This window comes from Equus quagga, chromosome 6, assembly GCF_021613505.1.
Source record: "Equus quagga isolate Etosha38 chromosome 6, UCLA_HA_Equagga_1.0, whole genome shotgun sequence".
Taxonomy (NCBI): Eukaryota; Metazoa; Chordata; class Mammalia; order Perissodactyla; family Equidae; genus Equus; species Equus quagga.
This window is the reverse complement of record NC_060272.1, coordinates 13,001,690-13,025,267: the sequence shown is the minus strand read 5'-3', so window position 1 is coordinate 13,025,267 and position 23,578 is coordinate 13,001,690. Positions and strand designations below refer to the sequence as shown.

The 23,578-nt window shown below is 49.6% G+C and overlaps 2 protein-coding genes across 13 annotated transcripts in view; one reads left to right on the top strand and one right to left on the bottom strand.

The window, feature by feature from the left end:
* PCCA (propionyl-CoA carboxylase subunit alpha) overlaps positions 1 to 8,696 on the top strand; it is a 438,123-nt gene extending 429,427 nt beyond the window's left edge. The window contains exons 23-24 of the mRNA XM_046664150.1: positions 5,397 to 5,474; positions 8,351 to 8,696. Of these exons, the coding sequence (XP_046520106.1) occupies positions 5,397 to 5,474; positions 8,351 to 8,419 (147 nt within the window). The 3' untranslated portion in view covers positions 8,420 to 8,696. The remainder of the gene's footprint in view (positions 1 to 5,396; positions 5,475 to 8,350) is intronic.
* A 1,174-nt stretch (positions 8,697 to 9,870) lies between these two features.
* The window catches only part of GGACT (gamma-glutamylamine cyclotransferase), a 48,507-nt gene continuing 34,799 nt past the window's right edge, over positions 9,871 to 23,578 (bottom strand). For 5 of the 12 annotated variants that reach the window (XM_046664154.1, XM_046664152.1, XM_046664153.1 and 2 more), the window contains 2 exons: positions 20,000 to 20,053; positions 9,871 to 10,857 (listed from right to left, as the gene is read on the bottom strand). In XM_046664154.1, the coding sequence (XP_046520110.1) occupies positions 10,373 to 10,857; positions 20,000 to 20,051 (537 nt within the window). In that variant the 5' untranslated portion in view covers positions 20,052 to 20,053 and the 3' untranslated portion in view covers positions 9,871 to 10,372. Of the gene's footprint in view, positions 10,858 to 11,473; positions 11,611 to 13,276; positions 13,607 to 19,999; positions 20,054 to 23,578 lie in introns of those variants that run through there. The other 7 variants (XM_046664158.1, XM_046664156.1, XM_046664159.1 and 4 more) reach the window with 3 other exon arrangements.

The window sequence follows — 23,578 nt, the reverse complement described above, 5'->3', positions numbered from 1 at the left end:
GAAGAACACGGAATGTAGGACAACAAAAGAAGGCTCCATTTTCCATGAAAATTCTTCCTCCCACCCACCCCTCTTCCCCAAAAAAGGGACTTAATTTTTCAGCTGCACACAGTGATTTGGTGCTCACTCTTGCATTGAAACAGTTGCTGTCTGAACAGGCAGGAAACAGTTTTCTTTTAATTGCTGAAATCATTCGGAAGTGCTTCATGCCCCGCTTCTATACGGCAGATGCTGTGCATTAATTGGCCTGTGTAGAAGTGACCCAGGGTTCCTTGCAGCGGGCCCAATTTTAGGCAGAGGGTTTAAATAGCTTATTTATTATTTTGTATAATCTGGCGTACATTATGTGCTCCTGCACGTGTCGTATTTCATGGTCTGCAGTTTCTAATGTCATGTGGGTTTCAAAACCTGTGTTTCTCTGGTAATGTACGAGCAGCAGGTAAGCTCAAAATACCATCCATCAGGAGCTAATTTTTTATCCAGATACTCCAATGACTGATGAACCTGTCTTTTGTATGAATGTTTAGCACAGTAGAAAGCCATATGCCACTGGCACAGTTTCCTATGCATTCTTTACAGTTGCTAGAGAGCAGGCTTACAGGGGGAAAAACCCTCCATGCCATTTACATCCTCTTTCCTATATTTAAAGGATAACACCTTTAAAACAGCCCTAGTTTGGGACGACAAAAGAGGGTAGGGGCCATCTTAAAGGAAACCCGACTCCCATAATCATTTTCTTTATCAGAAATATGACTGCACTCTCTTAATAGGGGACCTTGTTTTGTTACTCCCCGTCTGTTCCAAACAGACCTTAGCCCATTAGAAGGGCCTCCCTTGTGTGGGAAGAGCACAGCTGTTACTGTAAATCTCATCCCGTCACTGTATCACCCCATTTTGTGGCTCTGAAGGATGAAATTGAGAAATGGAATACGGTGCAGTCATCCTTCACATCTCCAATTTTAGGCCTTTGCCATCATTTTCATGCTTTTATTCCAAATCAAATAAGATTAGTGAGCTACACCACCTTCTGATGAATATCTGGTATTGGGCACAGCTTTCAAGTCTGTACTTTTCGGGGCTTCCGTTCATGTTTGGGGGGGGGTTCTTTTTTCCCCTTTCTCTTCTCCTTTTCCTACACTTTCTTTGAGCTTTCTTCTTGCATTTGCAATTTGAACGATACAAGTTGCCAAGCGTGTCCCAGTCTTAGCATGTTTTCCGAGAGGGACACGTGCAGGAGAAGGCTCTGTGTCTTTCCATCTTTGGGGAAGGAGGGAAGTGAACTTGGTAGAAGGATATTGGGGGCTTTAGTCAGAAATAAGAAGTGATTTAGATCATTAGCACCACAAAGCATCCTATAAGCTTGAAGATGAAAGTCTCAGGGGAAAGAGTCCTCTGGAAATAGATGGGACTTGATAGATTTCCATATCATTTATAACTTCCCGTAATTACACTTGGAAGACTTGCCAGTAAAACTGGAAAATTGGCAGCCTATATCCATTAGAGTCATTCTGCCGACCATGGCAAGCAGCTGGCTTTACTGGATTTTAGTTCCCATCACTCACAATTAATCATCAGCTGGAGATGTCTGACACTCTTCAGCACAGAGCGGTGCCGGGTGACATTCAGGCCTCCTGAACATGCTAAAATCTGCTGAGTGGCTGGGCCGAGTTTTCTCTCCAGCTTACTCATTCTGGGGCAAGGCAGGCTCCCTCTTAATGAGTGCGCTCTGATAATCGGATGCGAATGTGAACCTTGACCCCGTGTCAAAGGAGAGGACGCAATAAGCCGGATGAAAGATATAAGATTCAGGCCTCTAAACTTTACACCAATTAGACAGGGAGCGGAGAAGTACGTCAGGCTGACTAAGTTTATTGAAAAGACTTGCGAGGCTTGTGACCACGTTGTAAGCCCGATGTTGGAGACATCCTGTCACAATGGTTAAGTCTTTGTCAGATGATTCACAAAAATGTTAGGGAAGTGTGCGCACCCAAGTCCTTCAGTAGCAGTGGGAGCTGTCTGACGGAAACTGCGAAGGACTAAGCACCCTGGCCACTCACTCAGTTAATGCCCCGGGAGCCGGAGGTGTGGCTGCTGCCTCCTCGCTCCCTCCGGAGCCCGGGAGGGCAGGGGAGCGGGCAGGACAGGGAGGCGCCCAGTGTGGGGTGAGAGGCCTGGGGGATGCTGTCTCGGTTTTGTTGGAACTAGAGCTCGTGCGGGCCCAGTCACTGGTGGAGCACCCTTTATAGCCCTGTCTGTGCGCTCTGACTTACGGTTTGCACTATATTTGCTTTTCTGACTTAGATTTTTTTTTATTGTATAGTAATTTTTTTTAAATTTTTTAATTAAGATTATGATAGATTACAACCTTGTGAGATTTCAGTTGTACATTATTGTTAGTAATGTTGTGGGTACACCACTTCACCCTGTGTGCCCTCCCCCCACCCCCTCTTTCCCCTGGTAACCACCAATCGGTTCTCCTTGTCAATATGTTAACTTCCACCTATAAGTGGAGTCATATAGAGTTCGTCTTTCTCTGTCTGGCTTATTTCGCTTAACATAATATCCTCAAGGTCCATCCATGTTGATGCGAATGGAACAATTTGGTCCTCTTTTATGGCTGAGTAGTATTCCATTGTGTATATATACACCATATCTTCTTTATCCAGTTCTGACTTAGATTTTTGAGGGATGAAATAACTTGAATTTAGATCAAGTTCATGTGCATGTACGTGTTTGCATGTGTGTATGTGGAGAGACAGCATGATTCTCCTGACCAAAATGTATCTGTTTTGTGGGATATCCAGGTGCAACCTCCAAGAGGCCTGTCTCTTTTAGGGACAAATGAGTGAAAACAGACTACAAACAGGTTGTCGTAAGTGAACAGAGAAAGAGATGAATCACTCGATTTCCATCGACAGCTAAATACTCTAAGTAGAGACCAGCAGACACAGGGGAGAGAAGAGGAAGCCGGAGCCCTTCCTTCCACGGCTCCGTCTTTGAACCAGACTCACAGCGTCAGAGAAGGGAGGGGCTAACTGTGGCACTTGCCCACCTCTCCTGAGTATCTCTGGGCTAAGTCAGAGGTTCTGTTTTTCTGATTAATGATTGAGGACCTGCCACTTGCAGTCACCTGTGTGTCACCTCTTTGCAAATCACCCACGCAACAAGCACACGGGGCCAGCCAGGAGAGGTGGTCGGTGGGCAGCCGCAGCAGAGCCCCCATAAACTTGTTGACTGTCTCCCATGGCCCCCAGGCTCCGGCAGGCCCTGATCTAACCTCCAGTGTGGCCGGCTGGAGCCTGGTGTGGGACTGTGGCCCAGGCCCAGCCGTCCTTCTGCATGTTTCCTGTGGGTATCGTTGTCAGATCTGTGTCCCCTTGGCGTGGCCACTGGAAATCTCCTGGGTTCATCTCTTTTTCATATCTGCATTAACTGTCAATTCACTTACTTGAAGATCCCATAAAGCAGCAGTGAGGGGCGCTCTGTCTGGCCAGGGGAAGCTGGGCAGTGGCTGAGCAGCTGCAGAGGAGCAAGGTTGTACCCACCTAAGAGAAGTCTGTGGGCCAGGGATGGTGAGACGGGGGCTCTGAGCAGGCCCTGGGCTCTCAGATGCTAGCAGAGGAAGCCTGGCTGGGTGGAGAGTGCAAGGCGAACACACACGGGCCCCCACGACGGGCACTCCTCCACCTGTGAAGGAAGGAGCTACCAGAGCCCAGAGGTGGAGAGCCGGCAACGAATTTTTGGATAGACTTTCCACTGTTGAATTTCAGATTCATTTCTCAGAAAGCCACCCCAGCCCTGTGGCCAGAATGCCCAGCCCTTGGGTTGGGATGCTGGTTCATGAGGCTGGCTCTGGACCCTCAGCCTCTAAGAGCCGTGGTCTGGGTCCACCAGGGTTTTCCGTGTGGAGCTAAATGCACAGAGGTGCTACTCCAGGGAACTCGCCTTTCTCCCATCTTGCCTGGTCCCTGCCTGCCTCTGAAAGGAGGAAAAGGGCTCTCAAATGACGACTTGCGGGGGTAGCTGTTCTGACACCCTGACTGGGCATCTGCATTGTCTTTGAGCTGCCCTCACTCCTGTCCCTCTGCGTTTTGGAGAACAGCCCTCCTGGTTAGCTCTTCCCTCCCCATGGAATGCAGATGCCAGGTGAAAATGAATCAGAAAGGGCAGCGAGCACAGAGCCACAAAGCCCGGCTCTCCAGCACAGTCTCTCTGCCGTGCCAGCACCGGAGCGTTGGCATCCCCTCTCTTCCTATATTTCTGTGCCAGGAAAAAGCAGCCCACCACCTGATCAGCGGAGGAGAGGAATGCATGGAGCTCAGGCAGCCCCGACTGCCAGCAAGACAGCTGGTGCCGTGCGGGGGGCCGCGGTGGGGGGGTGGACATCATCTGGGGATTTCAGGAAAGAACACTCTCCAGGCACTTCTGTGACACTGGACAAGCACAGCCGTGCGGTGCCAATGTCCAGAGCCCCACACCAGGATGCCCACCAGCACCCCAGCCAGCCGGTTGCCCTAAGAAATTCAACTCTCCCATTTCAAAGACTGGGAGGCCTCTTCTCACAAAGATAGGGAAAAACTGGGCCCAGCACCTTGATGCTTGCCCATCGAGGGCGGAGGCAAGAGCATAAGGAGAGCAGCTTTTAGTCACAGCTGACTCCTGGGTGGACCCCCAGGTTTAACCCCAGGGGGTGCTCACCCAGCTCTGCCTGGATTTCCCTCCTCATGAAAGGAAGCTTGAGCGTGCCTGCAGGAGCCTCCGTCTCCTTGCAGGGGAGGGGCAAAGCGCTGGGAATCACCACCTGCACTTTCCGGGTGCCACGCCGTCCTCAGGACTCGCCATGTCTTGCGTAGGTTGGGACGGTGGTCCCCATGGCCTGGATGCTCGGCTGTTCCCAGCTCTCCAGGCTATAGACAGAACTCCATGCTTAGAGAACAGCTTTACTGAGAGAAAATTCACCTACAATACCTTTCACCCGACAGTGTGCCCTTCAGTGGTTTGGGTCCATTCCCAGAGTTGTGCAGCCATCACCAGTCAATCTTAGAACATTTTCATCACCCCAAAAGAAGCCCTGTACCCAGCAATCACTGCCCTCTCTCCCCAGCCCCTGGGAACCACAAATCTTTCTGTCTATAGAGATTTGCCAATTCTGAACATTTCACGTGAGTGGGAAACATTCCATTTTTGCCACATCTCTGTGGCAAAGGCAGATTCAGATTCCCAGGGCACGCCCACAACCTGCACCCCCGATCCTCCAGTATCAGGGGTTTTTTCTGACCAGGACTTAACCACGACAGAGGGAATGTTCTTTCTCTGCTGTCCCTGAAAGACGAACTTGGAATATGAAGTTTTAGAATGCTTTTAAAACTTCTGTCCATTTTTTGTTTGTTTCCCAGGTAGCAGAAGGTCAGGAAATTTGTGTGATTGAAGCCATGAAGATGCAGAACAGCATGACAGCTGGGAAAACTGGCAAGGTACGTCCCCAAGTTCCCGCCAGCACACACCGGCTCTGTGACAGGAAGCGGGACGTCCACCTTTGAGTCTTGGACAGTTAGGCCTGAAGGGAACCTCAGAGGTGCTCTCTTCCCCCTGACCCCTGCAGACAGGACAGTGAGGTGGGAGCTCCTCACTCTGCATGGGCGCGGCCCCGCCTCACGGAGAGCAGGCCTTCCCCAAGCCTGATGATGCTCAGGTAGTCAGAGAACAATTGTTCTTCTTCTTAATGTCTTTCAAATTAAGGGGCCTTTAATTTTTAATGTTTACATCTGTCTTGGAGGCAGTTAGTTATCTGAGACTTAGGTGGCACAGCGGGAAACGGTTTTAGAGACTGCAAAAATTAATGTAACTCTGCAAGGTAATTTCTCCACAAAGAGAACAATTCAATTTTTGATCAAGAAGAGCTGAAAACTCCATGTACCATGTGGGACTTCATGATTTAAGAGAGAAAAAAGGGAGATGTGTTAGTACTGAAATTTGTTGAGTAAAACTTCTTAAATGTATTTTCTCCTTGAAGAAAATAGAAAAGTCATTTTAAGTAGTAACTTCCTTAATTTTTTCTGTGACTAAAAAGACCCTGTGCATAGCAGAATGATGATTTTCTGAAGGACAGTTTCGGGTGGAAGTGTCTGACTCAGAGAGAGGCTGGCCGGGCCCTGCGCTGTGGCCGGGCCTGGAGAGCGAGCCACAGCCTTGGGGCCTGGGTGCCCGGCAGAGAGGAACTGTCAGCTCAGCGAAGTCTGCCTCGGAGAGACACAGCCTCCGTCTGTCACCTCAGTGGAAAATGAAACCGATGCTCAGAACAGGCTGAGGGGACACCCAGTTGAGTCCCAGCTGGGAGGGCAGAGGCCCAGTGTGTGGCTGGGGGCCCGGAGCTGGCTGGCCAGGGTGGAGGGGGCTGCCGATGGCGCGCCTAGTCTTGTGGGGTTTGGGAGAGGAGAATGGCATGATGTGCGGTTTTTTAGAAATCTTGCTTTCTACTTCTGATTACTTTTTTAAAAGTGAACAAGAAAATGTTGGTTTCTGCTCTTGTAAAAATTGTTATATTTGTTCCTTGGGATTATTTAACATTTATGCTGCATCAGTGTCATGAAATTCCCATCCACGATGAGAACATGGCCTCATTTAGGGGGACCCAGAATATAGGTCAGATGCATGCCAAGGGCCTGTGTTGCTGGACCGAGGTACTAAGGTCCTGAGGTACTACTGGGTTGCTGGGCGTGGAGCTCGTGTCCTTCAGGGTATTTTACATCCTGGTGGCGGGTTTCCTGCTGGAGGCTTAGCTGCTCCCAGGCCGTCAGCAGCCCGGAGCTGCCTTCAGGGTGCTCGTGGGCTCTGGTGAATTTGTACTTTGGCCTGACCCCTACCAACGGGAGTCCTTCCTGCCCATCCTGTTTCCTCCTACCCCCAGCAGGGCAGCCAGGAGTGGCCAAGGCCCCTGCACAGAGGAGCAGACCCTGGCGAACCTGGGGGCTGGCGGTTCTTATTTGGGAGGGCCGTTTTTCCTCCCGGAGAAAAGGCTCACAGTGGGAACAGGCCCCCCACTCTGATAAACGCAGCACCATGAAAATACATCCTATACAGACACTGAAGCTTCAGATCCTAAAGAGCAGCCACTTCAGTGCGGACAGCACCTGCCCGACGAGGCCTTTGAAGTAGGCATCGCATAGGTCCACATTGTCCTCAAAGACCACGGGCTGGAATTCAAGGGAAAAGGCCCTTCTAGCCTCTGGCTCATAGCAGAGGGGTGGGGACACAGGCCAGGGCACCGAACCCGCCGTCTCCAGCATTTCTCCTCTTTGCCACTTGCCTGCATGGCCAGTTAGTGCTGACCCGTTGTTCATTTTCATGCCTGAGTAAGAACCTCCTGGAAGTCAAATGACTGTCTCTTCCTCACTCCAACCCCTCCCCGCTCATTTTAAAGCTGAACATAAATTTGGGAAAGCAAAACTTAGTTAAAATCTGGAGAAATCAGTAGAATGAAAACAGTAGCAACGTTGTGGGAGCTCAGTGGTCGTCCCCCATCACGCCAGGAAGTCCCGGCCGAGCAGCCGCACGTCTTCTGAGTGCTCATCCCCTTGGGAAGGAAGTGTGCCAGCAGGTTAGGGCGTTTCTCCTGTTAGTTAGCACCTGTTCTCATTCTTTTTTTTTTTTCTCCCAACATTATATTCAGTAACATTTTTTTTTAAAGATTTTATTTTTCCTTTTTCTCCCCAAAGCCCCCTGGTACATAGTTGTGTATTTTTAGTTGTGGGTCCTTCTAGTTGTGGCATGTGGGACGCCACCTCAGTGTGGACTGATGAGCGGTGCCATGTCCGCACCCAGGATCCGAACCGGCGAAACCCTGGGCTGTTGAAGTGGAGCGCACGAACTTAACCACTCGGCCACGGGGCCGGTCCCCACCTGTTTTGATTCTTGTATTTTTTTTTTTTTTTGACACTAAACTAAGTGTACCATTAATTCTCAGAGAACATTTCTACGACCTGAAACCATGAGAGAGGCTGGGAGGGCTGCCTGTTGAGAGTCATCCAGCAGAAACACTTTTGGCTTTGGGGATGCTGGCTGCAGCCCCAGGTGCACCCCGTGCAAGGGCCAGCGGGCACGTGACAGCAGAAATTCCCTTGGACCAGTGACTTTCAGGACGGACAAGGACGGGAGAGGGGAAGGTGGCGAGTCACGGCCCTCCACGAGGATGTCCCTGTGCGCTCAGTCCCCTCTGCTGGGCCACCAAGTGCTCTACCTGTGCTCCGGGGCCCGCCAGCCTGTCTCTTCATTTCCAGAAACGAATGACGAGATTGCTCCCTCCTGGTCTAGTTAATGATTCTTACCCCTCCCCCCTTTTTTTTAATTCAAGGTGAAATTGGTGCATTGTAAAGCTGGAGACACAGTTGGGGAAGGAGATCTGCTCGTGGAACTGGAATGAAGTATTTATAGCCTTTCAGTCATCACCCAATTTAATTAGCCATTTGTATTATGATTCTCTCACACGCAATTTACTCAAGCCTTTTGCAGGAACACCCCTGTGCGGCAGATTTTACATGGTCATATTTATTCCACATATAGTCAGAAACCAACGTTCTGCCAAAAAATCACCAATGGAAATTTTTATTGATATAAATACTTGTACATATGATTTGTACTTCTGCTGTGAGATTTCCTAATGTCAAAATTAAATCAATAAAACTGAGCATTTGTCTAAATATTAGTTTGCCCTTTTTTTGAATGAAGACAATGTACATAAGAGGCTATGAGCTGTGCCAGTAGACTTTAAATACTAGTGTTTCATTGTGGTCCTTGAGAAAAATTTATATAAATCCCAGTTCTTTGCCTTCGGTTTCACTAAATTAGCATTTGCCACTTTATAATCTCATCACCTGCTTCCTCCTGGTTGAGGACCTCACCCCGCCTGTGGTTGTCCCTAACTTCCTAAAGCCCACATGGCACAGATGATGATTCTGGCGACCCCTCCTGCGTGGCTCACCCTCCCGGGTGAGTGCTGGATCCCCGGAGGCATCACCTTAGGGAGCGCTGACTCACGGTCCCCCCTTCCCCATCCCACAGGCTCTGCTCGGGGCTCCCTCACCCCAACTGTTGCGGGTGGGGCTGCCACAAGCTCCTCAGCTGATACCCATCCTCGCCTTTTTGTGTTTCTGTGAAGCAAGTTTGCAATTAAGAAAAAAGGGCTAAAAATAATGATCACGTTTTTGTGCCCGATGCAGTTAGCGAGCACAGTCTACCATTAAGTTGGAGAGTAAGCTCTCTCGACAGAGAACAGGGGTCCTGAGGCTCAGCAGCTGCATTTTCATTTGGTTTTGAAATTCTTGGAATACATTTCATACTCGGCGGATAAGGAGGGAGAGGCAGAGTCGTGCACTGATTTGAATCCACGCTGACAGATTATCAGATGGAGGTGGTAGTAATTGGTACTTCGTGCGTTGCTAAAATTATTTTAAGTGCTGTTTGTATTTGGAAGCTAAGCTTTCTGTCAGGCCTGAAGAACAAATTACTAAAGTGCTGGGTCCTCTCTGAAAGGCCCACCCCCAAATGCCGCTCCCTTGGGGAGGCAGCGCTGGGACCTTGCCGCTGGGCTCCAGGCTTGGGTGGGCTTCCATCTGACGTCAGGGTGTTCAGCTACCGTCTGCCAGCAAGTGGGTGCTTGTTATTTTGCTGGATTAGAAGGAAAAGAACCTTCTACCAAATAAGTAGACCCAAAAAAGGGCCAAAATAGCACTAACAAACACTTTTATATTTGATTCCCCAAAGCACCTAGTTTAAGTTTAAATCAGCTTTAAGAATCATTTTGAATAAGCTTGATCTGGAAATTGTGAAGAACGATGTTATATATACTCCAAAACTACTCCAAAATACGGCATGTTTTTCTTGAGTTTCTTTTATTACATTGAGACGTTCAAAATGAGCTTAAAATTTTTTTTCTTAGTGCTACAGGTCAGAATCAGTACAGTAGGGCTGCCAAAATCTAGCTGCAACACATGGTCTTTACGATCATTTTAAATGTTATCTTCAGATTAAAGCAAAGCACAAAGAAGAAAAACAGAAAAGGATGAGAACATATGAGTTCCTGAAATGTCAATTAGGGAAACAAAATCCTAATTTTTCTTACCCAGCACATCCAAGCTCACGGTGCTCTTTAGGCCGCAAGGAACGGGGCGGGCCGAGGGGGATGTCAGGGCGCGGTCTTGTGCGATGGCTTGGGAAACTGCTGCATTGAGAGAGGGACTGTTCCTTTCCCCACAGACTACGTTTGACAAACACTTGGTTCAAAGGGCATTACTGCCCCCCACACTCGGCGAGTGCGGACCGCGCCGAGGCCATCTTACGGTCCTCTGCCCTCCACCCATGAGCGTCCGGGAACTTCTCATCTGTTCTCCCGGGGATTATAGCGAAGCCCGTGCTGCCCCTGAGAGTCGTAATTGTCGTGGTACGGGAGGTGCAGCCACTCGGGCGGGAAGGTGGCCGTGCTGTACACGAAGCACTGCACGGTCCTGTCGGCAGCGGGCGTCTCCCTGGGGGCGCCGCGTGTGCCCTCCCACTCGAGGACCGCGATCGGCAGCGGGGTGCGCTGGTACATGTCTGGGCAGCCTTCGAACTCATCGAGGAAGCGCAGCATCTGCTCGTCCACGGCGTAGATCTCCCCGACCACGCGGTGGCCCTGCCCCGGGACGTTGAGCAGACGCGGGACGTTGTGTTCTCCAGCGATCACCAAGGGGTACGGCTCCGCCGTGCGGCCCCGGCCCTGGAAGGCGGCGCGGCCGTGGGTGCCGCCCAGCAGCACCTTGTGGTTGGGCTGGCCTCTCTTCAGGGTCCCGTACACGAACACGTGGGTCATGCCGGCCGGGGATGCTGCAGAGGAGAAAGGACGCAGACTAGGTCGGTGGTCTAGAGTCAGAACCCGGCGGGGGCTTCGGTCTCAGCAGGGGTTGGAAACTGGGAAGGACCAGAGGGTACACGGTTCAGGCTGCGTGGGTGAGCAGCTGCTCCCAACGCCCAGTGCCACCCAGAGCCCACCACTCCTGACCGCCTGCTGGGCTCTGAGGCTCCAGGGAACACCACCCGCCCAGACTGGATAGTCAATATTCTGGGAGAAGGCACTCATTTTAAGAACTTATCAGATGGAGACAGCCTGTCCTGGGATCGAGCCCTGCAGAACTGCTGTTTTTTAGAGCAGTTAGTTTTCAACCTTTTTTTTAAAGGGACTTGAAAAATTACACAATAAATGTTACAGGAAAGAGAAATAATGACAAGCAAGTATGTCTCTCTCTATACACACTCTGTGTGTGTGTGTGTGTGTGTGTGTGTGTGTGTGTGTAAAATAGTCACCTGTAATCGGCTACAAGAGAGAACTCAGTAAATTGACATTCTGGTCCTGGCAGTATTACCCAGCCAGACTTGAACAGTCGCACCTTTCGGTGTCCTTTTTCAAGGTCCTGGAGGGTAATGCCGCTTCCCTGTGACTCACCGTGACTCAGCGCGGCGACCTTGGCTCCGATGTGAAGGTAAATATTTACCACTCGCCTGGGTCCCGGCCACAGATTGTTACATAATCCACAAAAGTGATTTGTGTAAGAGTGACTCAGACAAAAAAGGGAATGAAAGTTAAACGGGGGTGGCCCTGCTCGCGCCCGGCGTGTCGCTGCTCCGTCCCCACCGCCGCGAGACCCCCGGCAAAGGACCGGCGCGCCCACCTGCCAGCGGCAGCGCACGACCGGCCAGGAACGCGCGGAAGCGACGCCCCCTGGACACCGGGGTGTGCCCAGAGAGCGCTGCCCCCAAGCGCGTGGCCAAGTGGCCCTTGAGGAAGTCACACAACTCGCAGGACTTCCACTCTCTTCTCAGCAACCCGCAGCCGCTCTGGGGTCTCGCCCTTGAGCACCTTTTCAGGGCCTCGGGGTGGCGGGCGGCCCCCACGGCCCAACACAGCTCGTCCCCCTGCGTCCCCCGCGGCCCGGGTCTCGGGCACCGCTCTGTGCAACGTCGAGACTCCCATGGGTTTCGGGCAAATGGCACTCGGAGAGGCCTGGCCGTGGGGGAACGCAAGGCTGGCTGGGCACACGCACTCTGAGCACGTGACAGCTGGACCCGAGCAGGACCGGGAATGACGGGAGCTCTAGTTCCGGGGACTCTCACAACAGGGGAAGGTCAGATGAGAGTGCGGGGCCGAAGGGGGCGGCGCGCCTCGGTCGGGACAGGGATCTGGAAGAGCCTGGAAGGGCAGGCGCGGAGGGAAGCGGAACCGGAAGAGGAGCCGCAGGCCCTGCAGTGACGCGCAGGACTGCTGCTGGCGCGGGGGGGACCCGAGAGGGCGTCAGGACGCGCCTGGAGCCTGCTCACAGTGACAGGGACGCAGGGAGCGTCTCCAGGAAGCCCAGGGCCCAGAGGGTGGCAGTGGGTTGGACAGGCTGCGTGGCAGCCTGGAGAGCAGCGCTGAGAAGGAGCCACCCAACGGCTCTCCCACACTCGCATCCTGTCTTCCAGCACCTTCTGTCAGCACCGCCTCCAGGTCCTCCAGGGGCCAGAGTGCTCACCCGCCTCCCCTCTGCCACCCTCGCTTGCCCGAGGTCTGTCCCCTAACGGGCCCGCTGCTCTGTTCCCCCCAGCCTGTCCCCGGCCCTGCCCGCCCCCGGGCTGCTCTGGACGGTGCGTGTATTGCTCACGGCCACACGGGGAGGGCTGGAAGGGAGCTCGGGAACCGTGGGCCAGCCGCCGGGTCTCAGGGTGGAGCCCCGCTCTCCTCCTCCCTGCGCCCGGGCATTTCCCCCCTTTGATCACATTTTCGAAGTAACACGTGTCCCTGAGGAAAAAGTCGAATAATCTTACAAGAAAAACGAAATTCCTACCCCTTGCCACTCCCTTGAGGCGACACTTTCAGCCTTTTAACTGTTGCATTTGGTCTTTATCTCCATATTCTTGGTTACTTATTCTGCTATTGCTTCATGTTTTAAATTGTTTGCCTTCTTACCCTAAAAGCAGGTGAGCATAGTGGTTTAAAGCAGACTTTAGAACCAATTTGCCTGGGTTGAAATCCTGGCTAGACACTTATTAACGGTGTGGCTTTAGGCAAACCACTTAACCTCTCTGTGCCTCGGCTTCCTCAGCTATAAGAGTAATAACAGCCCCCTGCCTGGAGGACCACTGCGATGGCTGCCTGAGTTCCCACCAGCCGGTGCTGCAGCGCTGGAGACCTGCTTTAAATGTTCGCTGCGCTTCCTATCGCTCCTGAAGCCCCACGGCGGCTCCCACCCACGCGCCCCAAACAACTCACACTCTCGGCCCCACGTTCCTCCAGCAGACTCATCTCACGATTTCTGGTCAATCCATATTCAGTTCAGCATTAGAACTCAGTAACGCTGTTCCCAGATAAGGCACATAGTGTACTATGATTAATTTCCTTTCTTGGACGACTTTTTGTTTTTCTTGGAATTAAAAATTACTTCACTTTTTTTCTTGTTCTTTGCTCAAGTTTCTCTGACAGTGATGGCCCTCACATTTTTTGCAAGCGCTGTAGGAATCCTTGGCCTTGACCATCATGGGTTCTGTTTTTCCCTGGAGCCATCGCTCCCGGGGCCCATCCTGCTCCAGCCTGGGGCCTCGGGACGGCTGCCATCCGGGACGTCCCCTCCCACTTCCCTGAGCCTCATCCTGTGCCAGAGCCCAGGGGTCCCTGGGTCCCATGGCCCCTTCTTGGTTGACTCCCTCACTTTACTGAAGCTTATTCTTTTCCGCCCTGGATTAACAATACAGAATATTCTAGAAATAATTCCCTTCAGAACTCTAAAGGCATTTCTTCTTGGTTTTCTAATTCCAGAAGTTCTTGCTGAGCAGTCGGGTTCCACTGGGACCCACAATCCTTGTACAGGTCTCTAGCTTTTCTCTCCGGAGGCTCTTAAGGTCTTCCCTTTCATCCTTGGATTCTGAGAGTCTGTGATGATGTACTTTCACGTCGGTTTTTTTCATGTGCTATGCCAGCAATTTCCATTTGGAAACTCATTGTCTTGGATCATGGGGAATTTCTTCCTTCTCCTTACTTCTTCTTTGTTTTCTGGATTTCCTAATACTCAAGATGTTGCATTTCCTGGATTAATCTTCCAATTTTTTTCTCCTTTTTTCCAGGTATTTTCCTTTATATTCTACTTTATCTTCCAATTCTATTAATTTTTAAAAAATTTTTGCCATCACACTTATTCCCAAGATCTTTTTCTTGTTCTCTCATTTTGTTAGCATCCTGTCCTTTCATGGCACAAGACCATCTCTCATCTTCGGGGGGATATTGTCATGGCTTTGGGTTTCCTTTAAGTTTTCATCTTCCCTGCACTGCCTCTCTTTCTCCTCAATTGCCCTTTTCTCTGTTTTGGCATGTTTCTTTAAGAGGTTTCCTTCACACGTCGGGCCTCCTGGCTGGTCTTCCATGTTGAAAAGTGAGATGCCATATAGGAAACTGAAGCTCGAGTGAGGGGAGGGGGCCCGACGGTCAGCAAGGCCTCGTCGTGGGGCTCTGGGGACAGGATTGGGGGCTGCAGGTGTGCAGCCTTCTCCCAACCCCGTTTTCAGGGTACCCCCTCAGCCAGGCTAGGCCTCCCTGGACAGTACCTAGTGGCCCCTGCTGGCAGAGGAGCCTGGGGGTCTCTGCTCTGGGTCCTGACTTTCCCCCTCTCCCCCTTTTCTGCCTCTACGGCACCCCAGGAGCTGAGTTGCCCCGGCGGCCCACGGCACCACTGGGCGAGCTTCCCACCAAGCAGGGGCTTAGGTTCCAGGTTTCTGCAGGCTGCTACGTCAACTACCATTCATTTCTGTTTCCGATCTTCCAGAACCTTGCTGCCCTCCCTCATCTTGTCTTTTGCGGTCAGGAGTGACCTTTAGGGAGGAAAGAGGCGTAAAGGAGCGTGTTCCCCGGCACCTTCTCCCGTGGTGCCGCCCACTGCACCACCAGCCCTTTCACAGGACCCTCGGCCCCTCGGCCCTCCAGAGGCTTGATGGGAAACAGAAGCGGCGGTTCAGGAGCTGCTTGCTTAGAGGGCTGGTGAGAAGAGTTTGTTGAGGTACAGTGGACTCGAGTACATGGTTTGGCCACCAAGGGAAAGCCAATGAGGCAGCAGTCGTGGGCACCAGAGAGGCCTGGCGGTGGCTCAAGGAGCCAGGCAGGGGCTGGGGGACTCGCCTCCGCCAAGGAAGAGCGGAAGGGGGAGCAGAGGGCTGCGCAGCCAGAGGCCCACGCCGAGCGCGGGGATGCACAAGGAAGGGGACACGCCCCGCCCTCTGGGAAGGTCACAGGGAGACAGACTCGTCAACAGGCGGCTTCAAACGTGGAGCGAGGACGGAGCGGCACCCCGGGCACAATGCAGGGACTGCCTCAGGAGGGGCGGCGGCGGGACCTGCATGCACGGCTGCCGGGCCTTTCCTTAAACTACGAGGACATGTCGTCTGTCCGGGATGGGGAGAGGTGGCACCAGGGGTGAGGACTTGCAAAACGGAAGAAGTTTAGAACCATCCTACTGGAAAAAGCCTAGCGCTGGAGTCAGCCGTCAGGTGCCGGCTCAGAGCAGGCTCTCCGCGAAGGATGCTGTTTTCCTGATTCAGCTGCAAAGCAAGGAAAGGAATCCTACATCCAAGAGTGACAGCGGCTTAGGGAGCCAGGAAGGAGGGCAAGAAGTCTGGTCAGAGAGACTCGTGGAGGATGGTGTTCCTGAGGGGGCTGATTAAATCCCAGCGATGACCCGGTTCCAGGGCATTGGCGCCCAGCAGCAGCTTTGGGTCCTCTGGGGGGGGCCTGTGCACACCTCTGCTGAGCACCACCTGAGTGCCCTGGGCCCTGCACTAAGTGCCATGTGTCACCTCAGCTTCTCGAATCCTCGACACTCTGTGGTGGTGTTATCGCCATTTAACAGATGAGGAAACCAAGGTGGCCTCGATGAGGGCTCCAGGCAGAGCTCACGTGAGGCAGCACCAGGAACTGGACCCAGGTGGGGGACTCCGAAAGCCTCAGGACTCTGCTCTTCAGACGGACCCCAGGGCCAAGGGGCGAGCCATCAAGCACAGCCTGGGACACAGGCTCAGCAGTGGCAGCGACAGGGTGCACAGGGCTCTGCCCCCATCATGCTCTTTTTTCCCCACTTGTTTATTTTGGATTTTAAGAAATTATGGTAAAATACACAAAACATGAAATTTACCATCTTAACCATTTCAGTTCAGTAGTGTTAAGTACGTTCACATTGTTGTGCAACCATCACCACTATCCGTCTCCAGAACTCTCTTCATCTTGTGAAACTGGCATTCTGTACCTATTGGCAGTAACCACCCACCCCTCAGCCCATTCCCCGTCTTGCTCCCCCCTGGCAACCACAGGCTACTTTCTGTCTCTATGAGTCTGACTACTTGAGGTACTGCATGTAAGTGAAATTATACAGTATTTGTCTTTTTGTGTCTAACTTATTCCACTTCGCATAATGTCAAGATTCATCTGTGTTATAGCATATGTTAGAATTTCCTTCCTAAATTATTTAAGGCTGAATAATATTCCATCACATGCATATACCACATTTTGTTCATCCATCAATGGACAATCAGTCAATGGACTGAATCAGTGAATGGCTTGCTTCCCCTGCTTGGCTACTGTGAATAATGCTGCCATAAACGCTGCTGTACAGCTATCTCTTCAAGCCTCTGCTTTTAATTATTTTGGATACATACCCAGAAAAGGGATTGCTAGATCATATGGTAATTCTATGTTTAATTTTTTTGAGGAACTTCTATACTGTTTCCTATAGTGGCTGCACCATTTTACATTCCCACTAACAGTGCACAAGGGCCCCAATTTCTCCATATCCTTGTCAGCACTAGTTATTGTCTATTTTTTTTGTTTTTGTTTTGTTTTGTTTTGTTCTTCCTTTTCAAGATTGCTTTGTTTATTTGGGGTCCCTTGAAATTCCATGAATTTCCAGATGGATTTTTCTATTTCTGCAAAAAAGTGCTGTTGAGAATTTTGATAAGACCCGCACTGAATCTGCGGATTGCTTTGGGTAGCAGTGACCTCTTAAAGATATGAAGTCTTCCAATCGATGAACAGGAAGTGTCTCTCCATTTATTTAATTTCTTTCAGCAATGTTTTGAAGTTTTCAGTGTAGAAGTCTTTCACCTACTTGATTAAGTTTATTCCTAAGTATTTTATTCTTTTTCATGTTATAAGTGGAATTGTTTTAATTTTCAGATTGTTTATTGTTAATGTATAGAAATGCAACTGTTTTTCTTTTTTGAGGAAGATTGGCCCTAAGCTAATATCCGTGTCCATCTTCTACTTTTTATATGTGGGACACCTGCCACAGAATGGCTTGGTAACAGGTACATAGGTCCTCACCCAGGGAACCAAACCAGGAATCCAAACCAGGGAACCCTGGGCCGCAGAAGCAGAGCATGTGAATTTAACTGCTAGGCTATTGGGCTGGCCCCAGAAATGCAACTGATTTTTGTGCACTGATTTTGTATCCTGAAACTTTGAATTCATTTATTAGTTCTAACAATTTTCTTGTGGAAATGTTAGGGTTTTCTACATATAAGATCGTGTGAACAGAGAAAATTTTACTTCTGCCTTTCCAATCTGGATGTCTTTTACTAGTTTTTCTTGCCTGATTGTTCCAAGCAGGACTTCTAGTACTATGTTGAATGGAAGAGGTGAAAGCAAACATCCTTATCTTGTTCCTGATCTTAGAGGAAAAGCTTTGTCTTTCACTGAGTATGACATTAGCAGGGGGCTTTTCATATATAGCTTCCATTATGTTGAGGTAGTTTCCAGTGTTTTTACCATTAAATGGTGTTGAATCTTGTCAAATGTTTTGTCTGTATCAATTGAGATGATCATCTGTTTTTTTCCCCTTCATTCTATTTATTAATGTTATGTATTACACCGACTGATTTTCCTATGTTGAACCATCCTTGCATTCCAGGAATAAATCCCACTTGGTCATAGTAGATAATCCTTTCAATGTGCTGTTGAATTTTGTTTGCTAGTATTTTGTTTAGGATTTTGGCATCGATCTTCATCAGGGATATGAGTCTGTAGTTTTCTCATAGTGTCTTTGTCTGGCTTTGGTGTCAGGGTAGTGCTGGTCTCATTGAATGAGTTTGGAAGTGTTCCCTCCTCTTCAACTTCCGGGAAGAATGTGAGGAGGATCAGTGCTGATTCTCTTGACACTGCCAGTAGAACTCACCAGTGAAGCCATCTGGTTCTGGGCTTTTCTTTGTTGGGAGGTTTTTGATTACTGAGCAAATCTACTTATTGGTTATAGGTCTGTTCAGCTTTTCTATTTCATCATGATTCAGTCTTAGTAGGTTGTGTGTTTCTAGGAATTCATCCATTTCATTTAGGTTATCCAATTTGTTGGCATACAATTGTTCATAGTGTTCTCTGATAATCCTTTTTATTTCTGTAAAATGGGTTGTAATGTCCCTTTTCATTTCCAATTTTAGTTATTTTATCTTCTCTTTTTTCTTAATCTAGCTGAAAGTCTGTCAACTTTGTTGATATTTTCAAAGAACCAACTCTTGGTTTCATTGATTTTCTCTATTGTTCATCTCTGCTCTAATCTTTATCATTTTCTTCCTTCTGCCAGCTTTGGGTTTAATTTGTTTTTCCTCTTTGAGTTCCTTGTCTCCCTATACTCTTGTTCCTTGTCTGTCATTCTCAGCCGATTTCCAAGAGCTGCTGTGAGGGTCACAGCCCACAGAACATGTGAAACGTCTATTACATTGGCCAGATCCTCTCAGAACTGCAGCCAGGGCTAACTCAGAGTATGCCTGTGATTCATTCAGGCCTGGAGACACTGGTATCCTCCTAACACACGGTGCCCCTGGGCCAGGCTAGGAAGGGTGGCACTGCCACCGCAGAAGGGCATGCTACCTTCTGAGGCTCATATGTTACTACGTCTTTAACCTCGTCCCCTTCCTGCCATGTAGTTTCTTCCATGACACTGGGTTACGTTCAGAGTCTTGGATAAAATGCAAGAGCTTGGTTTAATAAATAATGGATAGAAACACCTCTAGGTGAGCCATTTGGGCTTTTCCAGAGCAAACTAAAGAGTGCCCTTTAGGAGTGGCTCCACCTCTGCTTTATTGTGAAGTAGACCCTCCCAGGTAGGCCTGTTCTGGGACACTGACGGTCAGGTCAGGCCAGCCCCTGCAGGGAACAGCATCAGGCAGGACGGCCTCAGCATTCTGTAGCTGGACATTTAAGGACACAATGCATGATAAGTGTAAAGAAATGCACTGTGGCACAATGACAGGCCTGAATCGAACTCTCACCCCTACCACTTGGCAGCTGTGGGTCTTTGGGAAAGTTATTAAAACCCTCTGAGCTTCTATTCCTGCTTTTTAAAATGAGGTTCATCCAATCTCCCTAAGAGCTAATCTCTGCTGACTGCCGACTGGGTGCCAGGCCTCAGCACCCAGTGAATGTTAATTCTCTCTCCTCCCCTTGATGCTGCTCCCTCCTAAGTCCTCCACCCCAACTCCTTCCTTGTCAAGATCCTATAAAAACACCTCCTAGCTTATATTCTTCTCAATAAAGCCCCTTAAAAAAATAAGACAAAAAGGAACACTCTACCTACTAGATAGAAGAGGGAATCGAGCCACATCAAGTGTTGGTTGTGGCCTAAATGATTTTCAGAGACAAGAAGAATACCTGGGAAGGTGCTATTAGAGAGACACGATCGTGGTTAGGTCGCACGATGTTAATTCCAACTCTGGAGAAAATCAGTTCCGTAACTGTTTTCTGCAGAAGATGATGGCCTATTTCCATAAAAGAAACACTAGCAATAAAAATTAAACTTCTTTTCTAGGAAATAATGTAGCTTGCTAGAATGACTAAATTATAATTTTCTCTATGTTATCTCTTGAATTGTATCCTTTATAATATTGGTTTGAGAATACGTCTTCCGTAATAAACAAAGAAAATTATTATTCTGCATTCTGGCTCCTTTCACAAGAAAAACATCATTACCTTCTGATTGTGTTTTGAACAACAAACACAGATCCTTCAGGAAGAAACTCATGCCTGTGGGGATTGAGAAAGGATCAGAGTTAAGCACTCAAACAAGCAATTAATTCCCATTAGAGGATTAAGTCCTCCTGCTCACTTTGAATCAGAAAAACGAATTGTGAATAAAACCGTGTACAGCCAAGAGGTTACTTGTCAAAATTAATAAATTAGAGAATCGAAGGGCAAACTGGAATGCACGGAAGTTTTAGCAGCCACACGAAGCACTGGCGAGGCAAGATGGTGGGTTTTGTATTCGTGGAACAAGATCCCGCCGTTCTCAAGGTGCCTCAGGAACATGAGGGACGGGGGCATGGCTTCTGCCACGCGGTGCCGTCCTTACTCTAACCGATGGATTCCATGAAAAGAAGTCTAAAAGTGTCTTCCTGCCTGTATGTCACCATCCCCCATGCAGGAATTCCCCTATAGTGTCTTACCATTAATATACAGAACCAATGAAAGAGACCTGTGAGGTATTCACATGCAATTTAGCAAATTTTACTTTTGAGTCTTGGTGCCGATTCTAAATGAATTCAAGGAACAGCTCTGTAAGCAACGTTACCGACATGTAAAGGACTGAGTGGGAGGCCACTGCTGTGGTCAGGACTTGGTCACCCTCCATTTGGGAATCAAAAAGCCCAAGAGCTGAACCCTTGTCCCAAACCCAACTGGTTGGAATAATGTGGACATCCAGGGGTCACAAGGAGGTGGAACAGGCTCAGGGAGAGTCTCGAAAAGTTTTATTACTTCAGCGAAATCTGGTGTGTTTAACATTGTCAATATTTAAGAAAACAAAAACACTCATGGAAATGTTCCTCTGGCCTGGTGCTGCTGGAAAGGCCTCTCACTTATTCAGCAGTTTTCTTTCTTGAAACACAGTCCATCCACAGTTTCACATTTCATCGCTGAAGCAGAAATTGAAAGTGATTACAAGTCCTTCATAATTGTTGGATTTTTCCTGCTTAATTTTTTTTCTTAGCCACCTGGTGGTAAAAATTTGTAAAAGGCGGGATTTAATTTAAGCATTTATTATGCTAGTTTACAAATTAGAACTAGTGCATATGCCTAGACCATATTTAGAAACACACATACCAGGTGAACCAAGCAAGAAAAGAGCTAATATTTAACTCTTCTTAAACTAATCTGCAAAACAACTTAAATGGACACCAGTTTCTAACATGAAAACAACCTTTTAAAAAAGGTGTCTCCATAACATTTTCAAACTGTACTAAAATTTAATGTTACAAGGAAATGTCAGTAAAATCTGTATGTCATCACTTCTGTCTGTGTTCTCCGAGTGATAAATCATTAAGCCACTAACAATGCTTATTGTCCGTTGTCAAGTTAAGACTGTGTGAGAAAGGACAGGTGAAGTGACTGGATTTGGGTCGCACGCAATTAAGGCCCTGAGGAGCCGGCTCTGCCCCTCACCGCTGGCTGGACACTGAGCTGTTTTGGAACCAGAAACACCCGCCCCAGAGCTGCCACGCAGCTCCGTCTTCTGTCTTCCCATCTGCTGTATAAATTAGCTTTCACAGTTCAACATGTCATGTCAAAGTCGGCTCCAGAAGAACCCTGGTGCCACCAAATTCGTGAAGGGCACCATGTCACAAGTGAGGCCCAGTTAGTCATTACGTGGCCCCCAGCAGCCACCCCGGGCAGCACACCCGTTAGCAGAGGCGGACATTACTACGTGTGGTCCAATCTTAGTAAAAAGCACATGTGATGTTGTGCACGTCTGCTCTAGAAAGGAGTCTTATTTCATAGAAACCTTCTCGAATCTCAGTCAAGTAGCCACTTCTCTCCCTTCCTACTGTAACATTATTTCCCCTTGAGAAAGCGCCTGAGTGTCTGATAGGGTTACACATTAATTCTTCAGAAGTTTCTTAGAACTGTAGGAAACAGGTGAAAAAACAAAACGCCTTGAACTTTAAACTGGAGCTGGGCCTACGAGCACGAGGCCCCCGGGTCACGTCACTCTCCCGTCGGGCGCTGGCAGGCAGCAGGCCGGGAGGCTTGGCCGCATCCTGCCGGTGATCTGATTCTCATGCTCTTGCTTACTCGTTTCTTTATAGCAATGACAAGGGCTTCCTGCCTGGGGCGAGCCCTTGCCAGCCCCCTGAATACCCCGGAAAGGTTTAGGGCAAAACACCTTTCTTACGTTAACGGAGCAGCTCGGGTGAAATATTGGTGCCTTTGAAATCAAGAAGTTAGGGTCTCCACTCACAGTCGCTCCTTCAAACCCTGAACCCTCATAGGTCTGGGAAAACAGACAGGCGCTTCATGGTCCCTGATGCCACACTAGGTCCTCTGAACTCTGCCTCGGCAGCCATTCCATGGGTTTTTACTCTTTGGCCATGCCAAAAATTTTATTTTAAAAAAATGGGTTTTTTTCTTTTTCTTTCTTTTTTTTTTTTTTCGCTGAGGAAGATTAGTCCTGAGCTAACATTTGTTGCCAATCTTCCTCTTTTTTTTTGCTTGAGGACGATTAGTCCTGAGCTAACATTTGTTGCCAATCTTCCTCGACTTTATATGTGGGATGCCACCACAGCATGGCTGACAAGTGGTGTAGGCCTGGGCCAGGAATCCAAACCTGTGAACCCAGGCTGCCAAAGCAGAGTGTGCCAGACTTAACCATTACGGCACAAGGCTGGCCCCAAAAGTGATTTTTTTTAATGCCGCACCACTTTAAAGACAATTGTATTGCCGTCTTTAAAATATACAGTGAGCACCAAGGGAGACGTGACCATCCCCCTACACTCCCAGGCCTGCTCTGAAAGTCTGCAAAGGACCAGCCCAAACACCGGGTCAGGAAAGGTTCTACGGAAAGAGGCAGGATGGCGAACTGGCCAGGTCTGCAGGGCCACGGTCCCAAATACCAGGCATGGTTGGGAGAGGAGGGGCTGCAGCCTCCACTGGCTTCTGGAATGAGGCACAAGGAGCAGAACGCTCAGGAGAGGCCTGGACCCCCGCCAGAGCCAGAACATGTGCTGCGGCAGGTGGTAGTGGAGAAACAGCAGATCTGACCCCAGGGAGAAAGAGCCCAGCGCCCTGAGGCTGTGGCTTCAGGAGCCTGGGCTCTGCCCGCTGCCCACCTGTGGCTCCGAGGGGAAGATACAAATGCTGGCCACCCAGGACTGAAAGCCACTCGAAATGCTTCACTCACGTTCTCGAGTTAATGCTCAAATGACGAGATCGCCTCCCCTCCCTAGCTTCTCCCCACATTCCAGATGGAGAGACTGAGACGAGGTGACTTATGTGGCCGTTAAGGGCAGCAGAGCAGGTGAGTCTGCCTTCACACCTCCTTCCTGCCCCACAAAGGCTTGCCCAGCTCTGGAGTGGGGCGCTCCTCTCACTGCCTTCTGCCCCCCGAAACTGCAGAACAGGAACAACATCCAGCCAGCAGAGGGACCCAGGGGGCCAGTGGCTTGGGCCACCGCCCCACAGGAGGCTCCATTTGTATCCTCATCTCTACAGCACCCACGGGCGTTCACTGAGCACCAAGCACACACTGGTGCAGTCTGCCCAGGGAACCCGCACTCA